This window comes from Poromitra crassiceps, assembly GCF_964638095.1.
Source record: "Poromitra crassiceps genome assembly, chromosome: 3".
In the NCBI taxonomy this organism is placed as follows: domain Eukaryota; kingdom Metazoa; phylum Chordata; class Actinopteri; order Beryciformes; family Melamphaidae; genus Poromitra; species Poromitra crassiceps.
Genome location: NC_139625.1, coordinates 28,598,740 through 28,620,802, shown reverse-complemented (window position 1 = coordinate 28,620,802; position 22,063 = coordinate 28,598,740). Strand labels below are relative to the sequence as shown.

Sequence of the window (22,063 nt, the reverse complement as noted above, 5' to 3'; positions counted from 1 at the left end):
TCAAAGTGGGGACACAGGAGCAGAACCGGCCATACCCTGCCTGAACCCTAATTTTCAACAATAGAAAATAATTTTCAAAGAACACAGCCGACACCTCTTAAAACAATATGAGCTCGGAGGCTGCCAACAGGGGTTTGATTTCAGCCCACCATCATTCCTCCGCCCCATTCCATCTCCTGACCCTGGGAGATGGTGTTGTCATTCTGCTGGACATCGGCCCAGGGTGCGAGTGAGTTTAACCAAACAAAAACACTCCCACCCCGGGCTGAGGACACAATGCCCCGGCCAGGCCTCCATAAAAACAACCCTGCCTGGTCTGCGTTAACGTGCGGGTTTCCAACACATGACAAAGCTGGGAGAAAGTCGCCGCATCTGGTTACCTCTCTCTAGTTAGGGTCTGCATAAACCGAGCAAGGAATGTCAACAAAGTGAGGAGGAAGGACTGCTATGAACGCAGTCCAACACTAGGTGGTAATCTTGTGTAGTGTATGTGTTCCGCGTGGAGGCTCCCATAGTAATCCATGTAGGAGCTTCAGTGTGAAGGACTGATGGCGTTTTGTTCCTGGTTATCACTTCAGAGGAGCTTGTGTTACGACCATGACGGTGACAGAAGGCTGACATGTAAGCTGGTGGTAGCGGTTAGTGCTGAGCATCTACAGTATATAGGCCTACCTAACTGCAGTGCAGACACTTTGAAAACCAGCACCGCTGCATGATCAAACACGGATGATCTTAAACTGGAGCAGCCCAGACACACACAGTGTTGATAGTGAAGTGCAGCAAGTCACAGAGTGTTGTTCTGCATGGGAGTGTCTTTGGATATTTCCTGGACAGGCAAAACCTGTAAAGGGGCGTGAAGAGCGGGCAGCCGCTGCTTTGTGGGGGGATGGAGGGGCTGCTCGGCCTAATTCCTTGGATTAAAAGCAGCAGTGGGGTGGCCAGAGGTTCCAGAGGCAGCATGAAGACAATCTAAACAGCATCATGATTAGAAACGTACCGAGCATTTGGCTTTCGTTAGCTACAGACTGGAGCCGCAGACCAGCACTGAGGAGCCCGCTCCCAACGTCAATACTGCGCCTGCCAATCAAACATATGGCCATGACTGTGACATGTTAGACTGATTAGCTTTCCACAACACTGCCCAAGACATTTTGTTGGTCAAATGAGAAAGATGACATATCAATACATATCAAACCTTTTCCCTTTTATTCAACATCAACATTTTGAGGAATAATCTGAACATTATAAATGTAGCAATGGAATTGCAATTACTTTGTCCAATAAAAGTTGAGTGTTCATAGTTTTTGTCATTGACAGTAAAGGTAAAAAAAAGTATATATACAAGTAGCAGCAGAAATATCAATACTGGATTTCTGTTAACAGTTACACCTGAGGTTTGGTCTGTGAGTGACTGTGCTACACAATTCAATATGTGGACTTAAGGATACAAGAGCCAACAAAAATATTAAGACACAAATGGAATGAAAATTTGTCACTATTATGTAAAATTATGTGATTTGCTTTGAACAAAATTTTGAGAAAGTTAGTTAACAACATTGTACCTTTACAATGTTAGAACAGTTATACTTCAGATCTGGGTCAATGGTATTTGCAAATATTTCTCATAATTATATCTTACTTAGGTGCCCCATTTTCCACATAGTAGGACAATACAATTATTGTCAGAAAAAAAAAGGGGAAATACATTTGCATGACACACCATGTATTGTCTTGATGTAGTAAACCCCACCCATCTGGTGCTTCATGCAGATGAAAACAAACATCAATAACTATTTGCAAATACACTTTGCAAATCATTACCCAGGTCTGTTAGAGGCTAAAATCAATGTGTGTAGAAAAGATCTGTAAATGTTTATGAGTGAACAGAACATAAAACCTGGTTCTGATTTAGTGTCAGCCTGTGACTACATGTGTTACTGGCAATGATGACATCTGAGTTTGGTCTATGGTTGTGAGTCAGAAGATGCACAAAAAGGCAAAGTAGAGTATAAAATTATGTTCTGAAGAAAAATAAAACTATAATTATAGGTGATGCTGATTAGCATTTGTCTGTTCCCTTGCTTTATCCAGTTTCTTTGGCACACCTTTCCATTTCTTTGCTCCTGTGTTGTACTTTATTTTGTGGATTTTCAGGAGTTTTGTACCCATGTGACAACGATGATACTGAGACTGAGCACTCCCACAATCCAACCGAAGACCAACAGAAGCACTGCCTGGAAGCACAAACATCACAGGCACCAGAGTTAGCATCATCAGCTGGAAGGACAGTGTCACTGTTTTACATATTCACTAGACAGAAGATGAGCTGCAAAATCAACGGGTAATGAAGATATACTGTATACATGTGAAATGTGTGTACTTACTCCAATGGAATCAGCAGACCGGAGAGGCTGGTTGCTGATCATGAGGTAGAAGACACCAGGGTAAATAAACAAGAGGCAGGTGGACGTTGTGGATCCTGCAGAGCAAGTAGAAAGTTGGAGTGTACACAGTGCATACTGTAGGTCTGACACAGTGCATACTGTAGGTCTGACACAGTGCATACTGTAGGTCTGACAATAGTGCATACTGTAGGTCTGACAATAGAAAGTTGGAGTGTACACAGTGCATACTGTAGGTCTGACACAGTGCATACTGTAGGTCTGACAATAGTGCATACTGTAGGTCTGACAATAGTGCATACTGTAGGTCTGACAATAGTGCATACTGTAGGTCTGACAATAGTGCATACTGTAGGTCTGACAATAGTGCATACTGTAGGTCTGACAATAGTGCATACTGTAGGTCTGACAATAGTGCATACTGCAGGTCTGACAATAGTGCATACTGTAGGTCTGACAATAGTGCATACTGTAGGTCTGACAATAGTGCATACTGTAGGTCTGACAATAGTGCATACTGTAGGTCTGACAATAGAAAGTTGGAGTGTACACAGTGCATACTGTAGGTCTGACAATAGTGCATACTGTAGGTCTGACACAGTGCATACTGTAGGTCTGACAATAGTGCATACTGTAGGTCTGACACAGTGCATACTGTAGGTCTGACAATAGTGCATACTGTAGGTCTGACACAGTGCATACTGTAGGTCTGACACAGTGCATACTGTAGGTCTGACACAGTGCATACTGTAGGTCTGACAATAGTGCATACTGTAGGTCTGACAATAGTGCATACTGTAGGTCTGACAATAGTGCATACTGTAGGTCTGACAATAGTGCATACTGTAGGTCTGACAATAGTGCATACTGTAGGTCTGACAATAGTGCATACTGTAGGTCTGACACAGTGCATACTGTAGGTCTGACACAGTGCATACTGTAGGTCTGACAATAGTGCATACTGTAGGTCTGACAATAGTGCATACTGTAGGTCTGACAATAGTGCATACTGTAGGTCTGACAATAGTGCATACTGTAGGTCTGACAATAGTGCATACTGTAGGTCTGACAATAGTGCATACTGTAGGTCTGACACAGTGCATACTGTAGGTCTGACACAGTGCATACTGTAGGTCTGACACAGTGCATACTGTAGGTCTGACAATAGTGCATACTGTAGGTCTGACAATAGTGCATACTGTAGGTCTGACAATAGTGCATACTGTAGGTCTGACAATAGTGCATACTGTAGGTCTGACAATAGTGCATACTGTAGGTCTGACACAGTGCATACTGTAGGTCTGACACAGTGCATACTGTAGGTCTGACACAGTGCATACCAGTGGCGGCTGGTGAGCTTGGCAATAGGGGAGGACGGTTCTGATTGGCTGATGAATCTGTCAATCAGAATCACATTTGATTGACAGCTTTATCAGCCAATGGTGACATTCGTTGATCTGCACGTCAGGGGAGTCTCAAAATTCACCGTAGACAGAGGTTCACAAATGAGAAGCATTTTTTAAATGCACATTGAGCAATTTGCATGATCTGTGAATTTATATTACAAGTGTGCTTCAAAATAATATTTGTGAAGCAGAGCGTGTGCATTTCCGAATTTATATTACAAGTTTGCATAAAAATTACATTTGTGAACCAGAGCGTGTGCATTTGCGAAACAGATTGTGTGCATAAGTGAGTCCGAAATACAACTGCGAACCAGAGAATGTGCATTTGTAAAACAGATCGTGTGCATTAGTGAGTCCGAAATACAACTGCGAAACAAAGCATGTGCATTCGTGAAAAACCCTGCGAGAGTTCAATAGATATGAGACGGTTCTAAGCCCATACACTACATACGTGTACTCGATTTCTAGGGTGGAGACTCTGGACAGACAGACAGACAGACAGACAGACAGCGCCCACCCACCTAGGTGCCATTGTGCAACTGTGCGCCATCGGCTCACAATTGCTCGAGTGACATCACTAATGACATCACAATTGCTCGAGTGACATCACTGATGACATCACAATTGCTCAAGTGACATCACTGATGACATCACTGTGACATCCCTTCCGTCACAAATCGTGACTGACGTCGCCCGGACAGACAGACAGACAGACAGAGCCCACTTAGCCAATAAGTTAACTAAAGAAGATTAGTCTCCGAAACACCAAAGATGGATGACCACATACCCACTACTCCAAACATGTTTTTGATGTCTGGGACAAAGATGGCCATCAGCAGCACCACACCCAGGATCATCACAGTGACCATGATGTGGATGAGCCAGGAGAAGGGCCGTCCTCCACACAGCAGCATGATCATAGCTTTACGAGCCTGCAGCAAACACAAAGCTGGGTCAGCACACACACACACTCACAGCAGATCTACTGTGATACTGTTCAGAAGATAGTGAGTGACAACTGGAACATTAGGTAGTAGTGGATGGTGGGGAAAGGGCTAGTCCAGGGGTGTCAAACATATGGCCCGGGGGCCAGAACTGGCCCTCCAAAGGGTCCACAATGCGGCCCTGACTTTGCAAAGTGTAAAGATTTCGCTTAGAAGTCCTTCAATCCAATATGATGCACTTGTGAAGGCTAAGAGGTACCAGGTTTCAGGAGCAAGTTAAATATTAAGTAGCCTATTCATGCTTTCTGTATTCATCACTAAATGGTAAACTTTTTTCATTTCCCTTGACTATAGAGAATTGCACAGTTGCTGTCAATTGTAATGCACAGTTGCAGACAGTAGATTTGATAATTTGTTTGATGGTAGCTGAGATAATCCTATGTGAAAATGTGTTCTTGAAATGTACCTGTAATTCTTTACACTAAAAGAAACGGAACAATATGGAGGTTTCGTCATTGATAGGTTATTATTGATTTTCTTTGTCTGGCCTACTTGAGAACAAATTGGGTCGCATGTGGCCTGTGAACTAAAATGATTTTGACACCCTAGTCATGTGACCCTAGTCGGTGGCAGTGAAGGGGCGGAGCAACTCACAGGGAAGTGGATGAGAGGCACAGTCAGCAACACAGCCTGCAGGATAGCCAGCCGCACCGTCATCACCATGACGTCACGCGGCAAGTAGGTGTCGTAGCCTTCCAACAGCTCAGAACTCACATGGCCTGTCGATAACAGACAAGAACAGGTGAGGGTGAGAGTGCGGTCTGTGGTCGACATGAAAACAGGTATGACAACAATAACAACAACAAAACAAAAAGATTTAGAAGAGCCAGAATTCCATAACTACTAGAAGCGTGGCCGTAAGCAGTCATTTTCACCACTAGATTCCAAACTCTATAATCTCTCACGATAAATACCCAATTGAGAGAGTAATGTATTTATTGTTGATATATTTTAAAAAGACAAAACAACACCAAAATGTGAAAAGATAGGCTAAAAATAGGCCTAGAACCCTGGGAAATTCAGTGAGGTCAAAATGACCACCTATGGCTGTTCTAGGTTAAAAAAAAAAGTTCTTTGCCTTTTGTGTAATTCATATAACAAACTATTTTAAAGGGGAGCTAAGCCCCCAGAATTCTGGCTTGATTTACAATTTACAAAATGTAAATCAACGTCTCAACTTGGGACTCAGCTGGGGACTGGGGATGAGAATCACTCTGGGTGGGAAAGGGGTTCTTGGTGATATCATTGGAACGAAGATTATTAGCCTATCAGCAGACCCAACTGCAAAAGTGGGTTTCAACCCCTAGACTCCTTAGAGGGCACTCTCGCTGCATGAAAATGATAGTGTGTAGAATTCTAACAGTTTACTCTCAAATGTGGATATTTTGACCAGAATGCTTCAGCAACACTACTTAGAAGCCATATACATTGGATTAAAGCTGAAAAAATGTGTTTTAGGTTTCAGTTACCCTTAAAATGAAAATACAGACACTTTTAGGAAAAGTCAGGTACCACCAGCATTGTATTTTTTAATTCAACAAAGTTGTTGCACATATAAATTTCAAAAAGGTCAAAAATGGCTGTTCTAGTGTTAAGTCATCTTTGTTACATCAGTGAAGTGTGTCCCTGCTGGCTTACCATAGAAGGTGAGGTAGCCAAACAGGGCGGACAGCAGGTAAACCAGGAAGCTGAGAGCGATACCGACATTCGTAACATTCTGCATCCTCGACTTAGTGGGTCTGAAAGACACGAGGAGACACTTTGCATCATTTTTAGCAGAGTCAACAACTTAAATGAAACGGTGTAAGTAAAGGTGAATTGTAGCTTTAGGGCTGACCGGTCCAGCTCGCAGTAGATGGGCAGGGCCGACGTGTGGCACAGGAAGGAGAAGGCCATGGTGGGGATGGCGTAAGCACTCTGCGACACACACACACACACACACACACACACACACACACAGACACACAGACACAGACACACACAGACACACAGACACACACACACACACACACTTATCAGCTTTACACTGTTACACAGAACTGTGGGGTCGGTGACTGGATGTTGTTAGTGTGTTGTAGTAGTAGTAATTACCATTTGAGCTGCAGTGTGATAATGCAAAGTTTAGTGACCTTCTCTGAGTAAATATATTCAGATGGTCGGAAATATGCATTCATAAACGCTGTCCTAGGACCTTCTCAGAAAACGGCACAACCACAATAACTGGAATCAACATGTGCTTGGGTGTAATTCTGCATAGCACACATGTACATAGGGTATGTCTTTTACAGACTCAAGTACATGTGAGAGGCAGCTGCATGTTGCACTCAAGTATGCAGCGTTCCTTATATACAGCCCAATCCTTCAAACTTAACGACTGGGAAATGTCACTAGTGTCAAACAACTGTAGCATTCTTAGTTTCAGCAGCGTCTTACTGCCACCTCATATGTTCTGCATGTGCAGCAGAGAGAGAGAGAGAGCCGGTTTCATATACATACCTTACTGGAGATGACAAAGAGTTTGGGCGTACATTCTGAGTCAGAGGAATTTGATACCTGGAAAAACAGAGTGGGAAGAGGGAGCGTGTTATTTCCGAGAGGAGAAGACTACTGCAGTGTTGCTACAAATGGGAGCGGGGTAGAAATTCCCTCGGCCGGCTATGGAGCTGGAAGGAAAACAACCATCTAAGTTAACCTGTGCCAGGGCTGCAGTAATAGTAAGGTCTGTATATCCAAAAAGGTCAGAGGTCATTTCCAGGCTCAGGCAAGGTCGCCTGAACTTCCTTCCCCTCAGGACCGTGGCACCGTTCACAGTGCAGAGCTTTCTCCAGCTCTCTCTGGTCCTCATCAGCCGGAGCTGACTCAATCAGTAAACTCAATCTCCTGGGTTTTCCCCTAATCCAGCGGCCATGACCGTCTGCTGTAACCTACCAGGTCGAGGTGACCCACGGTCCCCTGTACGCACGCGCACACGTGTGTGTGTGTGTGTGTGTGTGTGTGTGTGTGTGTGTGTGTACACGTGCAAAAGGAAATGGGGCTTGTTATTACCTGGTAGACACCTGGTGGCATGGTGACATTGGAAGGGAGCGGGCAGGGGATCGACCATTTCTTCACCACAACCTGGATGGATGAGGCAACACAACAGGTCAACAACCAACAGATGACACGAGATGAAAACAATGCTTGGAGGTGTAGTGGAGCTCACCACCACTGTGAAGTACAACATGAAGAAGAAGGCGATGCTACTGGTGTAGCCTAAGAAACCTAGAGGGAAGAAAGACAGATCTGGTAAGATACACCGCAGTAAAACCCAGTCCGAGTAGCGGATTAAGACGCCTCCTGCTATATTATGAGCAAGGTCATGTCTGCTTACCAATTTTGGGCAAAATAGCCAGAGGCAGAATGACACACAGCGTCACTAGGATCAGTAGTGTCCTGCCATCGTCATACCAGGCATCTCTGGAAAACGCCACAGAGGGAAAGGAAATAGACATGAAATGACAAAGGCAAATGTTGCTGAATCAAAGCACATTTCAAAGCAGCAGATCCCTGGTCCCGACATGATGAGGACAGTCGGGATGAATCTCCAGTGCCTTAAAGCGGACTGGCTCTGGAAATGTGTCCCCATATCGTGCTCAAATACAGAGAGACAGATTCATCATGTGGTACAAATTAAGGGCTTTAGCTCTCGCAAACCATAACAATTATGTAATTCACATGCAAACGTTGTGTCGCTCCATCAGATGAGGCCACATTTCACTTGCTGGGCTTTTGGAGAGGGGGAATAATATTTTCCTTTGCTGAGGGATAGCCTTGGCGTTTTATTGGGGATAGGGAGGCTGGATGGGGGGGGGGGGGGGCAGGGTTGGCGGTGACACATGTGGAAGGCATGCTGGCTCCGCTGGGGTCGGGGGGTCGGGCAGGAAGGGTGCTGCCTGGCGCTGCTGTGTGTCGGCCCGCAGCATGGGGTCACGAGGGACTGGCTCCAGCTCTCTTTATGGGGCTCCCACAGTCAGCAGCACCTGCTCTGACCACATCAACACCCATTGACCCCTGTTTGGCAGCTTCACAGCTGCGGGGTTACCATAGGCGCTGATGGATTCGTCTCTCCGTCGACACAGATTCTGCCCTGTAACTGGATGTCAGGGAGCCCGGCGCTCTGACCACAACTCTCTCCCTCTAACACTGCTCCTAATGCTTCTACTCCAGCCTAAGTTTAGCAGAGGCGCTCCACTAAAGCTCGGCTATAACCTCGATGCTGCCTCTACACACTGCTATGCTCTACTAAAGCTCGGCTATAACCTTGATACTGCCTCTACACACTGCTATGCTCTACTAAAGCTCAGCTATAACCTTGATGCTGCCTCTACACACTGCTATGCTCTACTAAAGCTCAGCTATAACCTCGATGCTGCCTCTACACACTGTTATGCTCCACTAAAGCTCAGCTATAACCTCGATGCTGCCTCTACACACTGCTATGCTCCACTAAAGCTCGGCTATAACCTCGATACTGCCTCTACACACTGTTACGCTCCACTAAAGCTCAGCTATAACCTCGATACTGCCTCTACACACTGTTACGCTCTACTAAAGCTCGGCTATAACCTCGATGCTGCCTCTACACACTGTTACGCTCCACTAAAGCTCGGCTATAACCTCGATGCTGCCTCTACACACTGTTACGCTCTACTAAAGCTCAGACCTCGATACTGCCTCTACACACTGCTATGCTCCACTAAAGCTCAGCTATAACCTCGATACTGCCTCTACACACTGCTATGCTCTACTAAAGCTCAGCTATAACCTCAATGCTGCCTCTACACACTGTTATGCTCCACTAAAGCTCAGCTATAACCTCAATGCTGCCTCTACACACTGTTATGCTCTACTAAAGCTCAGCTATAACCTCGATGCTGCCTCTACACACTGTTATGCTCCACTAAAGCTCGGCTATAACCTCGATGCTGCCTCTACACACTGCTATGCTCCACTAAAGCTCGGCTATAACCTCAATGCTGCCTCTACACACTGTTATGCTCTACTAAAGCTCAGCTATAACCTCGATGCTGCCTCTACACACTGCTATGCTCCACTAAAGCTCAGCTATAACCTCGATGCTGCCTCTACACACTGTTATGCTCCACTAAAGCTCAGCTATAACCTCGATGCTGCCTCTACACACTGCTATGCTCCACTAAAGCTCGGCTATAACCTCAATGCTGCCTCTACACACTGCTATGCTCTACTAAAGCTCAGCTATAACCTCGATGCTGCCTCTACACACTGCTATGCTCCACTAAAGCTCGGCTATAACCTCGATGCTGCCTCTACACACTGCTATGCTCCACTAAAGCTCGGCTATAACCTCGATGCTGCCTCTACACACTGTTATGCTCCACTAAAGCTCGGCTATAACCTCGATGCTGCCTCTACACACTGCTATGCTCCACTAAAGCTCGGCTATAACCTCGATGCTGCCTCTACACACTGCTATGCTCCACTAAAGCTCGGCTATAACCTCGATGCTGCCTCTACACACTGTTATGCTCCACTAAAGCTCGGCTATAACCTCGATGCTGCCTCTACACACTGTTATGCTCCACTAAAGCTCGGCTATAACCTCGATGCTGCCTCTACACACTGCTATGCTCCACTAAAGCTCGGCTATAACCTCAATGCTGCCTCTACACACTGTTATGCTCTACTAAAGCTCAGCTATAACCTCGATGCTGCCTCTACACACTGCTATGCTCCACTAAAGCTCAGCTATAACCTCGATGCTGCCTCTACACACTGTTATGCTCCACTAAAGCTCAGCTATAACCTCGATGCTGCCTCTACACACTGCTATGCTCCACTAAAGCTCGGCTATAACCTCAATGCTGCCTCTACACACTGCTATGCTCTACTAAAGCTCAGCTATAACCTCGATGCTGCCTCTACACACTGCTATGCTCCACTAAAGCTCGGCTATAACCTCGATGCTGCCTCTACACACTGCTATGCTCCACTAAAGCTCGGCTATAACCTCGATGCTGCCTCTACACACTGTTATGCTCCACTAAAGCTCGGCTATAACCTCGATGCTGCCTCTACACACTGCTATGCTCCACTAAAGCTCGGCTATAACCTCGATGCTGCCTCTACACACTGCTATGCTCCACTAAAGCTCGGCTATAACCTCGATGCTGCCTCTACACACTGTTATGCTCCACTAAAGCTCGGCTATAACCTCGATGCTGCCTCTACACACTGTTATGCTCCACTAAAGCTCGGCTATAACCTCGATGCTGCCTCTACACACTGTTATGCTCCACTAAAGCTCGGCTATAACCTCGATGCTGCCTCTACACACTGTTATGCTCCACTAAAGCTCAGCTATAACCTCGATGCTGCCTCTACACACTGCTATGCTCCACTAAAGCTCTGCTATAACCTCGATGCTGCCTCTACACACTGCTATGCTCCACTAAAGCTCTGCTATAACCTCAATGCTGCCTCTACACACTGCTATGCTCCACTAAAGCTCAGCTATAACCTCGATGCTGCCTCTACACACTGTTATGCTCCACTAAAGCTCAGCTATAACCTTGATGCTGCCTCTACACACTGTTATGCTCCACTAAAGCTCAGCTATAACCTTGATGCTGCCTCTACACACTGTTATGCTCCACTAAAGCTCTGCTATAACCTCGATGCTGCCTCTACACACTGTTATGCTCCACTAAAGCTCAGCTATAACCTTGATACTGCCTCTACACACTGTTATGCTCCACTAAAGCTCGGCTATAACCTCGATGCTGCCTCTACACACTGTTATGCTCCACTAAAGCTCGGCTATAACCTTGATGCTGCCTCTACACACCGTTATGCTCCACTAAAGCTCGGCTATAACCTCGATGCTGCCTCTACACACTGTTATGCTCTACTAAAGCTCAGCTATAACCTCGATACTGCCTCTACACACTGCTATGCTCCACTAAAGTTCAGCTATAACCTCGATACTGCCTCTACACACTGCTATGCTCAACTAAAGCTCGGCTATTCCTGATTCTTTATCTCTCCTCCCCACTATTCCCCCACTATTCTAAAGCAACGCACCCATTCTACCCTAACGCATAGCACCCATTCTATCCTAAAAAAAAATCTATATTTTCTATATTTCTCTATCATATGACAATATGCTATTATTACTACTGTCATTTGCTACTGTTGTGTCAGCTAGCCATCCTCTCCCTGTTCTCTCCACTTACTCTCTCATACTCCCCCTGCTCTCCCTCCCCACCTCCTCCCCTTCCTGAACTCTCCCCCCACACTATTCTAAAGCATGGCACCCGTTCTCTTTCTCTTTCCCCTGCTCCTTCCCCACCTCTCCTTCCCTGTTCTCTCCTCCTCCACATTTCCTATTCCCTCCCCACCTCCTCCCTCTCCCTGCTCTCTCCTCTGCTCTCTCCTATATTTCTAGATTTTCTATATTTCTCTATCAATTGTTCAATGTGTTATCATTACTACTGTAATTTGCTACTGTTGTGTCAGCTAGAATTAGCTAGACATATTTTCTGTGAAGCCCTCTGGGACATGCTTGTGAATTAGGGCTATACAAATAAACTTGACTTGGCTATAACCTCGATTCTGCTTCTACACACTGCTATGCTCCACTAAAGCTTGGCTATAACCAACCTCGATTCTGCTTCTACACACTGCTATGCTCCACTAAAGTTTGGCTATAACCTCGATTCTGCTATGCTTGCTGACACAGGGATGTCAAATAGAAATCTCTACCACCACCATTAGGATCCCTTACTGGGAGCCTCAGCTTACTGTAAAGGCGGGGGATACCTAGAAGACCCATGAAATGTGCTGCATTTCACGCTATAACAAGCTGCAGGATCGCTCTCAGTCAAGGTTGTGGTACCGCTGCCAATGAGTCAATCTCCACCAAGTGTTGACGATTAGCATAATTCTGGCCAACGCAGCACAAACCCAGATCCACAGCTGTCCATGACCTTGGCCCCGTTGCCGGACTTCAACACGGGGGGAGAAAGTTAAAAAAACAGGACACACACACTCTGTCAGTACAGATGAAGACTGAAAGACAGAGCGCAACTGTGTTTTCTCCATGCCATATTATGATAAATGAGCCAGAAAAAAGAAAAGCTTTTTTTTTTTTTATATAAAACAACTCGTTTATTTAGGCTTTGATGCAATTGGGTATGTGTCTGTTAACATCCCAGAGCCACTCATTAACAGAAATGTTTTGTTTCCCTCAGCAGTGAGCTGTAATTAGAATGGCAAAACTGATATCCCCTTGTATCAGTCTGATTCCGGGGAACATGTGTGAGAGATTTGGGGGTGAAAGGAGAGCAGAGCACTAATGCAAAGCAGCTGTGTGGGGAAGATTCACATGTTGACGGATCGAGCTGAGAGCAGCTACGACTCTCCTGCTGAAATCAGTGTGGCCCATAATAAAGTGAGAGAAGTTAGATTCTTGGCCTGCGACTTCTCTGCTCATCCACACAGGCCCGGTCAAGGACACAGGCTGCTGCTGATGGGGTGATGAATGACTCTCTATCATAAATACATTTCCTCTGGGTCTGTTCCATGTTATACAACACCAAGCACAAGTTTTCCTCCAGTCTCTCGCAGACAGAGTCTTAGTGTGCTGTGGTTTGCTGAGATATCTTCTTCCACCACATTATTCATACGCTTCTCATTGCCTGGCTAATTCCAGTTTGTGTAGCCTTGTGGTGCCGAAGTGTCAAATGTGAGTTATTAGAAGGCCAAAAGGTATAATCTACAACATAATGGGGACAAGAATGACTCATTCTTTATGTTGGTGCGGATTTTAAAATCCATCCAGCTAATCTAAAAGAATGGTTTGGCTCTGACTGTGGCTTTGACGGTTTGGAAACAAAGGCAGAAGCACAGTATACCTACCCAGGGTCGTCTGCGCTGAGGAGGCTGCTGATGGTTGCGGGAAGCTCCGACTTCAAGATGAACAAATAGGACGACATGGCTGGGGGAGAGACCACAACAAATGTTCAGGAAATATGAGTTCTGCAAGTCAAATAAATAAATAAATACAAGCACTCTGACTCGCACACAATCACACCCGACTGCCAAAACCATGTTGGAAACGTAAACACGGCAAAACACTGTACGCCATCACAACCAAAGCTGCACCACTGTGTGAAGGTGATGTGTTTTCCAGGATTTGGGGAGCGGAGGGTGGCTTGGAGGGTAGGGTACCGTGGCTCTGAGTTAATGCAGAGGGGTGGGGCAGGCAGCTCAAGGGATCACCGGCAAAGCCCTCGGTGCAGAGGAGCAGACGTTATGCAGATCTTCCGACTGCTGCAGCCCGGTGGTAGCAGCCAGGATAAAGAAGTGCAAGGGGGAGGAATGCTAACAATAATGATCCCTGACGCTAATCCAGGTATTTCTCCACCCCCTCCACCTTCCTAGGAAACAGGATATTGTAGGGCTCCTCCGTCCTTCCTCAGCTCAGACAGCCAATCAGAGAGGGGCTTTGGGTCACGTCCGCCGGGTCATGCGGGCCCCAAAAACATCAGGAGGCAAAGGGGGAAAGGAAAGATGGAGAATGCACCGGGAGAAGGGGGAAGTGTTTGGAGTGGGGCATGAGGGAAACAGGGACTGGGGTGGTGTGTGTGTGGTCAGTGATGAAGGGACTGGGGTGGTGTGTGTGTGGTCAGTGATGAAGGGACTGGAGTGGTGTGTGTGTGGTCAGTGATAAAGGGACTGGGGTGGTGTGTGTGTGGTCAGTGATGAAGGGAATGGGGTGGTGTGTGTGTGGTCAGTGATAAAGGGAATGGGGTGGTGTGTGTGTGGTCAGTGATAAAGGGAATGGGGTGGTGTGTGTGTGGTCAGTGATAAAGGGAATGGGGTGGTGTGTGTGGTCAGTGATAAAGGGAATGGGGGGGTGTGTGTGGTCAGTGATGAAGGGAATGGGGTGGTGTGTGTGGTCAGTGATAAAGGGAATGGGGTGGTGTGTGTGTGGTCAGTGATGAAGGGAATGGGGTGGTGTGTGTGTGGTCAGTGATGAAGGGACTGGAGTGGTGTGTGTGTGGTCAGTGATAAAGGGAATGGGGCGGTGTGTGTGTGGTCAGTGATGAAGGGACTGGAGTGGTGTGTGTGTGGTCAGTGATGAAGGGAATGGGGTGGTGTGTGTGTGGTCAGTGATGAAGGGACTGGGGCGGTGTGTGTGTGGTCAGTGATGAAGGGAATGGGGTGGTGTGTGTGTGGTCAGTGATGAAGGGACTGGAGTGGTGTGTGTGTGGTCAGTGATGAAGGGAATGGGGCGGTGTGTGTGGTCAGTGATAAAGGGAATGGGGTGGTGTGTGTGTGGTCAGTGATGAAGGGACTGGAGTGGTGTGTGTGGTCAGTGATGAAGGGAATGGGGTGGTGTGTGTGTGGTCAGTGATGAAGGGAATGGGGTGGTGTGTGTGGTCAGTGATAAAGGGAATGGGGTGGTGTGTGTGTGGTCAGTGATGAAGGGAATGGGGTGGTGTGTGTGGTCAGTGATAAAGGGAATGGAGTGGTGTGTGTGTGGTCAGTGATAAAGGGAATGGGGTGGTGTGTGTGGTCAGTGATAAAGGGAATGGGGTGGTGTGTGTGTGGTCAGTGATAAAGGGAATGGGGCGGTGTGTGTGGTCAGTGATGAAGGGAATGGAGTGGTGTGTGTGGTCAGTGATGAAGGGAATGGAGTGGTGTGTGTGGTCAGTGATGAAGGGAATGGAGTGGTGTGTGTGGTCAGTGATGAAGGGAATGGAGTGGTGTGTGTGGTCAGTGATAAAGGGAATGGGGTGGTGTGTGTGTGGTCAGTGATAAAGGGAATGGGGTGGTGTGTGTGGTCAGTGATAAAGGGAATGGGGTGGTGTGTGTGTGGTCAGTGATAAAGGGAATGGGGCGGTGTGTGTGGTCAGTGATGAAGGGAATGGAGTGGTGTGTGTGTGGTCAGTGATAAAGGGAATGGGGCGGTGTGTGTGGTCAGTGATGAAGGGAATGGAGTGGTGTGTGTGGTCAGTGATGAAGGGAATGGAGTGGTGTGTGTGGTCAGTGATGAAGGGAATGGAGTGGTGTGTGTGGTCAGTGATGAAGGGAATGGGGCGGTGTGTGTGTGGTCAGTGATGAAGGGACTGGGGTGGTGTGTGTGTGGTCAGTGATAAAGGGACTGGGGTGGTGTGTGTGTGGTCAGTGATGAAGGGACTGGGGTGGTGTGTGTGTGGTCAGTGATAAAGGGACTGGGGTGGTGTGTGTGGTCAGTGATAAAGGGATAGATAATGATAGATAATGTTAAGGGGTTTAGACTTGTGAAGCCAGGCAGAGGCCAGTGCTAGCTGGGACCTTATTGCCCCAGGGCAGGTCTTGCACTCTCCTTGAAATCAGCTAAGAACTTAATGCCTCAGATCCTGTGATTGTTTTCATTTGACAATTCCTGCAACAACCCTCCTGCCCACACAGACACTCACTCCATCTATACACTAAGACCCTCACGAATAACTGAATGTTTGTTGATAAGGGAATATTCTTAGAGGGCAGATCCTCATTGTATTGCTTCAGAAAAGTTTGGTCTGTACTCCTCCACTCTCAGTAAGGCTTGCCTGTGAAGCTTCACCTATTAATCAATGTCAATGTAGGAAAGAAACAAAGACTTTTGTGTTTTGACCACGCAAATGATGAATACAGGCACACACAACAAGCATGGTATGATGGTTTAGTTTCATGCAGTTGGTTACAGTAAGTGCAACAACACATCCATAGCCATGAAATGCAATGGAAATTCCTGGTGGGAGAATACTTACAGCTCTAAACAAAAAGGCCCTTGAGTGAACAGAAAGGATTTTTATGGTCAATATTGGTATCAAAACATAGTCCAATAATAAACATCATGTACATAAAATTGACGTAAACTCTGTGTGTGTGGTCAGCAACGTAAGCATAGTGGGAGAGTGCTCTCAACGTAAGACAGAGCCACTTTCATTTCATTAAGAGCGAGGGGAGAGGCAGGCTGCGAGGCCCTGGGCTGCCCAGTAATTAAGGTCAATTGGCCCATCAGCCTTTGGCAGTGTAGATGAATGTTTACCCAGAGCCAGGCTAATTGCACTCTTATAAAAGGGGCCCGGGGTGCAGACAGACGCATGCTGGAGTGCTGGCTCTCACACTCCCACACATACTGCCCCATGCTGGGAAAACCACAAACATACCAGAGGGCAGTGCAATAATCCACTCAGCCCCACCGCTAATGACTGCAGAGGAGCCATCACCTCCGCTCTCAACCGTGTGAGGAGCGCTGCAGCCGAGGGATGGACGGGGATGGCAGAGGAAGAGGGGAGTGGGGGGAGGGGGGGGGGGGATGAGGGAGGGGTCCCATTAGCTTACTCAACACTCGCAGGGTGGGAGTGGGTTTACCATCAGTGATCAATTAGAGGAGAAGTCGGGTTTCAGGCCCGTGGGAGGGGGGCCGAGAGGACAGCGACTAGGGGGTCAAGGGTTATCAAGGAATCCGGATAATAGCCTCACAGGACAGAGGCCGGACCGCCACACAGAGCCCTCTGGTCGCCAGTAAGAGGCGCTATCTGACACTAAAATAAACCGGACACAGACTGACCCTGTACACCCATTTCACCACTGTGTTTCCCCCCCAAAAAAACTACCAAAAGCAGTTATCGTACAGTATGCTGTCAGAAAGAATGGATGTGGGTGGTACTGTGAAATAGAAGCCAGCTTACCTCCAATATTTTGGATGAGAATAGTGACTGCAACCAGAACCTAAAAAGAATTCGAAAATGGCTGTTATGTATTATTGTTTATGTTTAAAATGCAATGAATAATATGGGGAGTTAACCGTTTTGTGGTACGCATAAAGTAAAGTGTCTGAGTTCTTCTTTTGACAGGGCAAACCTACACTGATAAAAAAAAAAGAAGAGAGAAAATGGAAACTCACTTTTCCTGGTTTTTGCAAGGCTCGGCCTCCAAGGTCTTCATATGAATTGATACCTGTGAGACAGAGTCAGATAAACGACAATCAGACATTCCCCACTACTCAAAGATGATTAAAAATCAATCTAAGATAGCACTATCCTTAAATGGCTCACATCAATCAGTCGGTTCATCCCGTCTCTTGAATGCCTCAAATATTTTTATTTATTTTTACAGATAGAATATCAGTTAGCTTCCAGCTACACTGATACAGTGAAACAGGAGGGACATCCAATGGTTTAGGTTGAAACCCACTGGATGCACTGATGTGATTATCTTGACAAACTTATTAAGAGAGATTGTGATCCATGGCTAGTTAGTCTCTGACCTGTTTGGTCACACAGCTTCAGAAGGAGATGTATAGAATACGCTGCCAGGGTAGACACTAGTACCAACAGGATACTAGAGAAGAAAGGTAGACAGAACAGAAATCAATATTGCTGTTGTCCTGTGAAAAGCATGCAACACAGATTTTGGCAATTTTCATGTTTTCACTTCAGTTGAAGGATTACGTGCTCCTTGGAGGGTTGAGAAAATGGATTATCTGACTCCTTATGAAAGCAAAATAAATCCACGCAATGGAGTCAAAAATGCATTGTGATCAAGCTAAAACAAGCTACAACTGTTTTTCTTAGTTCCTGGAAAGTTGACATTTTGGAGACACAGTTTAGACCTGAACGACGATATGTTGTTGCAGCCCTGTTACATGAATGTACATGTAGTCGAGTTCATATCTGATTTATATAAAACAAAGCTTTCAGTAGGGGTGTCAAAATTAATCATATAATCGATGCATCGCGATGCGGATGTGTGAATGGAATCGAATCGTTGCCAGATGAATCGTTGAATCGTTTATGTTTAAATTTCTGTTGACATTCAGATTTTAAAGCACTTTAAAGTAAAAAAGGGACTTGATATTTATCTGACTGCTTGTATTAATTGATGAAAAAGTAGCCATGTGCAGTAATAGTACAGAAAATTGAGGATTTGATACTTGGAGCTGCAATACTGTTGGAGCTGTATCGAGATGCATCGTGATGCATCGTGAAATCGAATCGAATCGTTGACAGATGAATCGTAATCGAATCGAATCGTGAGGCCAGTGAAGATTCACAGGCCTAGGTTTCAGACATTCAAAACAGCCTTGTGGTTGAAGGTGTAATGTGATTATAGCCGACTTACCAGAAGCCAATTATGCCAGTGCTAGCCATAGCATAGGCTAGACCTAGTATGCCACTGCCCATGATGGCATTCATCAAGTTAAAAACAGAGGAGGTGAAGGAGGCTCCTTTGGCCCTGGGTTCCACTGCCGCCTGCACAGAGAGCAGAAATAAAGGAGCAGATGGAAGATAAAGAGGTAAAATAATGAAGACAAATCTAATTCTTTCATAACAGCATCAAGACCAACTGGCCGACCGTGATGATGGATGTCATGAAATAACACTGCAGTGGAATGTAGGATCTAGGAATGGAAATGGACAGGACAGGATGGGATCTGATCCCCTGGCTGCCTACTGGACAGCTGCCTGAGCTGGGGATGAGGGGAGCTGCCCGCGCTGCTTGACCTCTCTAATGGGGGATATCCTGGACAGAACGAGCTGCAACTCTGGTGTCGGTGTCACAACAAGCCTCGGATTGACCCTCGGGCCACTGAATCCGATTCACCCAGGGTTACAGTACTGAAAGACAGGAAGGAAACTACGACACCTGATGGCTAAAAATATAGACTGGCTGTGAGAGGATGAAAATTAAATCAACTTACACAGATATAGTATGAGTACTAAGAGAATGTGGCTTTAAAAACAAATATACACTGGCAAGAGAATATGATGTGATGACGGAGGGGGTCACGATGGAGCCTGTCCCAGCCTGGAGCTTGTCCCAGCATGCATTAGGCATGGGGCAGCTTGCCAGTCCATCACAAGGCTGAGTGAAACAACTAATAGACAATCACCCAATTCTGGGTTGACAGTGGACCGCAGTAAAGATAGCATAATGATACTTGATATTAGTCTGACATTCAAATACAAACAGAGGATTTCACAAGACAATGTCTAGATGAATAAATAAATAAACTACTCTACTACTTTAGGCTGGTCCAACCTGGGCTAAATTGTCAGTGAAAGCCTAAAGAGTATTTTAAAGCCCTTTTCAGATTTGGGAAACTTTTGTGAAAACAGAGTAAAGGCTGGTTTCATCGTTTCTTCTCTATACATAGAATATGTATAGAGAATACTGCTAAAAAGGCCCAGGTGGACTAGTGCGAGTGAGATGTTTGTGAGTGCTGGAGTGAACACACTGCAGGCTGTCTTGAGAAATGTAATGTATAGGTTTATCTGTCGGTTAAATGATTCTGAAAATCAACTTGTGGTGGTGCTGGTGAACATTGCGTACAGTGCCACACGCTGCACGTCTAAGTTTTGGGAGCACTGGTATAGGTGTCTTTTAAAATGAGTCACTAGACTATTTTTATTTTGTGTTTTCTTTTAATCTTTTTTGTATTATGTGTATTTGATGTATTTTTGTATGGACCTTGAGTCTGAAATAAAGCATATCATATCATATCATATACACACACAATAAAATCAGACAATAAAAATCATGGACAAAAAAACAATGAGGTGGCACCATTGTCCCATGTTGGGGAAACACAAAATGCTCAGCTTTGGAAGTTTCATAAGCTATTCAAACCTAAAGCTTATTTTTAAATGTCTGCATGGCCACGCTCCTTCCTCTTTTAATGATTACGTTGTAAAACACCAGCAGACGAGTAAAATTAACACACAAGCTTCTACAAACGGAGACTGTCATGCCCCGATGTGTAAAACCTCATTTGGACAATCCATTTTCTCTGTTAAAGGAGAAAAACTATGGAACAGTCTACCTACTGAGCTGAAAACACAACACGATTTTAATGTTTTTAACAGGGGTTTTAAGTCATGGTTAAAAGAGAAACAACTGTTCTCTCACATTTAATACCCTTGTAGACCTCTGCTGGTACTGTGTATAATGTCTGTATTGTGTGTACAACGTGTGTACATTGTGTGTACTGTATTGTATGTACATCCTTGAATATTTGTACGTATAGCTTTGCTCATGTGGTTTTATATTTGATATTTCTTTTTGGGTATGTCCTCTGGGGTGTGTTTTAATGTAAAAGTCGCCTGTGGACAGGTGTTGAAAATTAGCGTTCTGCTATAAACACTAAACACTGTGTATCTGGTTGTTGTGCTGCATACATGTTACATCTCCAATGCTCTGTGATGTCCATATCAAAAAAACTTAACCTAACCTAAAAGATATGGTCTATCATAAAAAACTACTGTATTTAAACTGGTCCAAACTGGGGCTAAATGATCAGTGAGAGCCTAAACATATGTTTCTGTCCAAATGATATAACAACTGAATGATTCCTGTAGTTCATGGTCAGACATCCCCCTAACATCAGTGGGGAAATCACTTACACATAATCCTCTACATCACTGTTCGACAACAATATGAACAAACATCCCACATTTCATGGGTTTAAACCTCGTTGCCCCTGGACTTGCGCAGGTTTATCTCGTGTTTATGACTGAGCAGGCGGGTACAGGGCTCACTACAGCTTTTGGTTTAAAATGCTGACTGGTGCAGAAACTGGAAGTAATTTGCAGGGAAAGCATGTGATGCCTGTTACCGCCGACTCGACTGTCATCTTGTAAACTTGGTGTAACTACAGTTTAACGTTATATGATTGTATTGATACTTACATTTCCTAATAATAAAGGGGTAGTTTCGTTGCCTTCTGCGTCCCCAGCACTGTTATAGTCCGTGTTGATGCTCATTTTGCCCCGGTGAGTCTCTAGTTACTCTGCAGCGGCAGTCAGCACACGAGACCAGCTGCCGTCTGTCAAACCTAAACGTCACCGCGGAAAGCGTTATTAGTTTTAAGATATCATCTTCTCCAAATGTCCTTATATACACCCCGCTCTCCGCAACTTTTGGAGCTGCTGCTGACTGTTGTTGTTTATCTTATCATCACATGACGTGAGATTTCCCGTCGCATTTTCGACGTGTCAAACGAACATCCAATCAGAAACCACCGAGTCCACTGTTGATGACGCAATTTACGCATGTCAGCAGCACACCAAGGATGTTGAGGTGAGGTGAGATTTTGCGTTTTCTCGAAAATAACAGTAATACATACCCCGTTGCTCCGTTTACGTTAAACTTATACACTTTGTATATCAACGTGATGTATTTTTTATACACTATA

At 45.5% G+C, this 22,063-nt stretch overlaps 1 protein-coding gene across 1 annotated transcript; it reads right to left on the bottom strand.

Annotated features, from left to right (window-relative positions):
- Nucleotides 1–1,233: 1,233 nt before the first annotated feature.
- On the bottom strand, nt 1,234–21,785 carry slc38a6 (solute carrier family 38 member 6). Its single transcript, XM_083633554.1, has 16 exons — nt 21,558–21,785; nt 18,991–19,121; nt 18,137–18,210; nt 17,774–17,826; nt 17,559–17,598; nt 13,750–13,828; nt 8,183–8,268; nt 8,015–8,073; nt 7,858–7,929; nt 7,309–7,365; nt 6,650–6,729; nt 6,451–6,551; nt 5,407–5,531; nt 4,596–4,740; nt 2,385–2,479; nt 1,234–2,234 (listed from the first exon to the last, which is right to left on the bottom strand). Exons 1-16 carry the CDS (start codon nt 21,630–21,632, stop codon nt 2,151–2,153), a joined length of 1,356 nt encoding a protein of 451 aa, XP_083489680.1. The 5' UTR covers nt 21,633–21,785; the 3' UTR covers nt 1,234–2,150.
- Nucleotides 21,786–22,063: the final 278 nt, after the last annotated feature.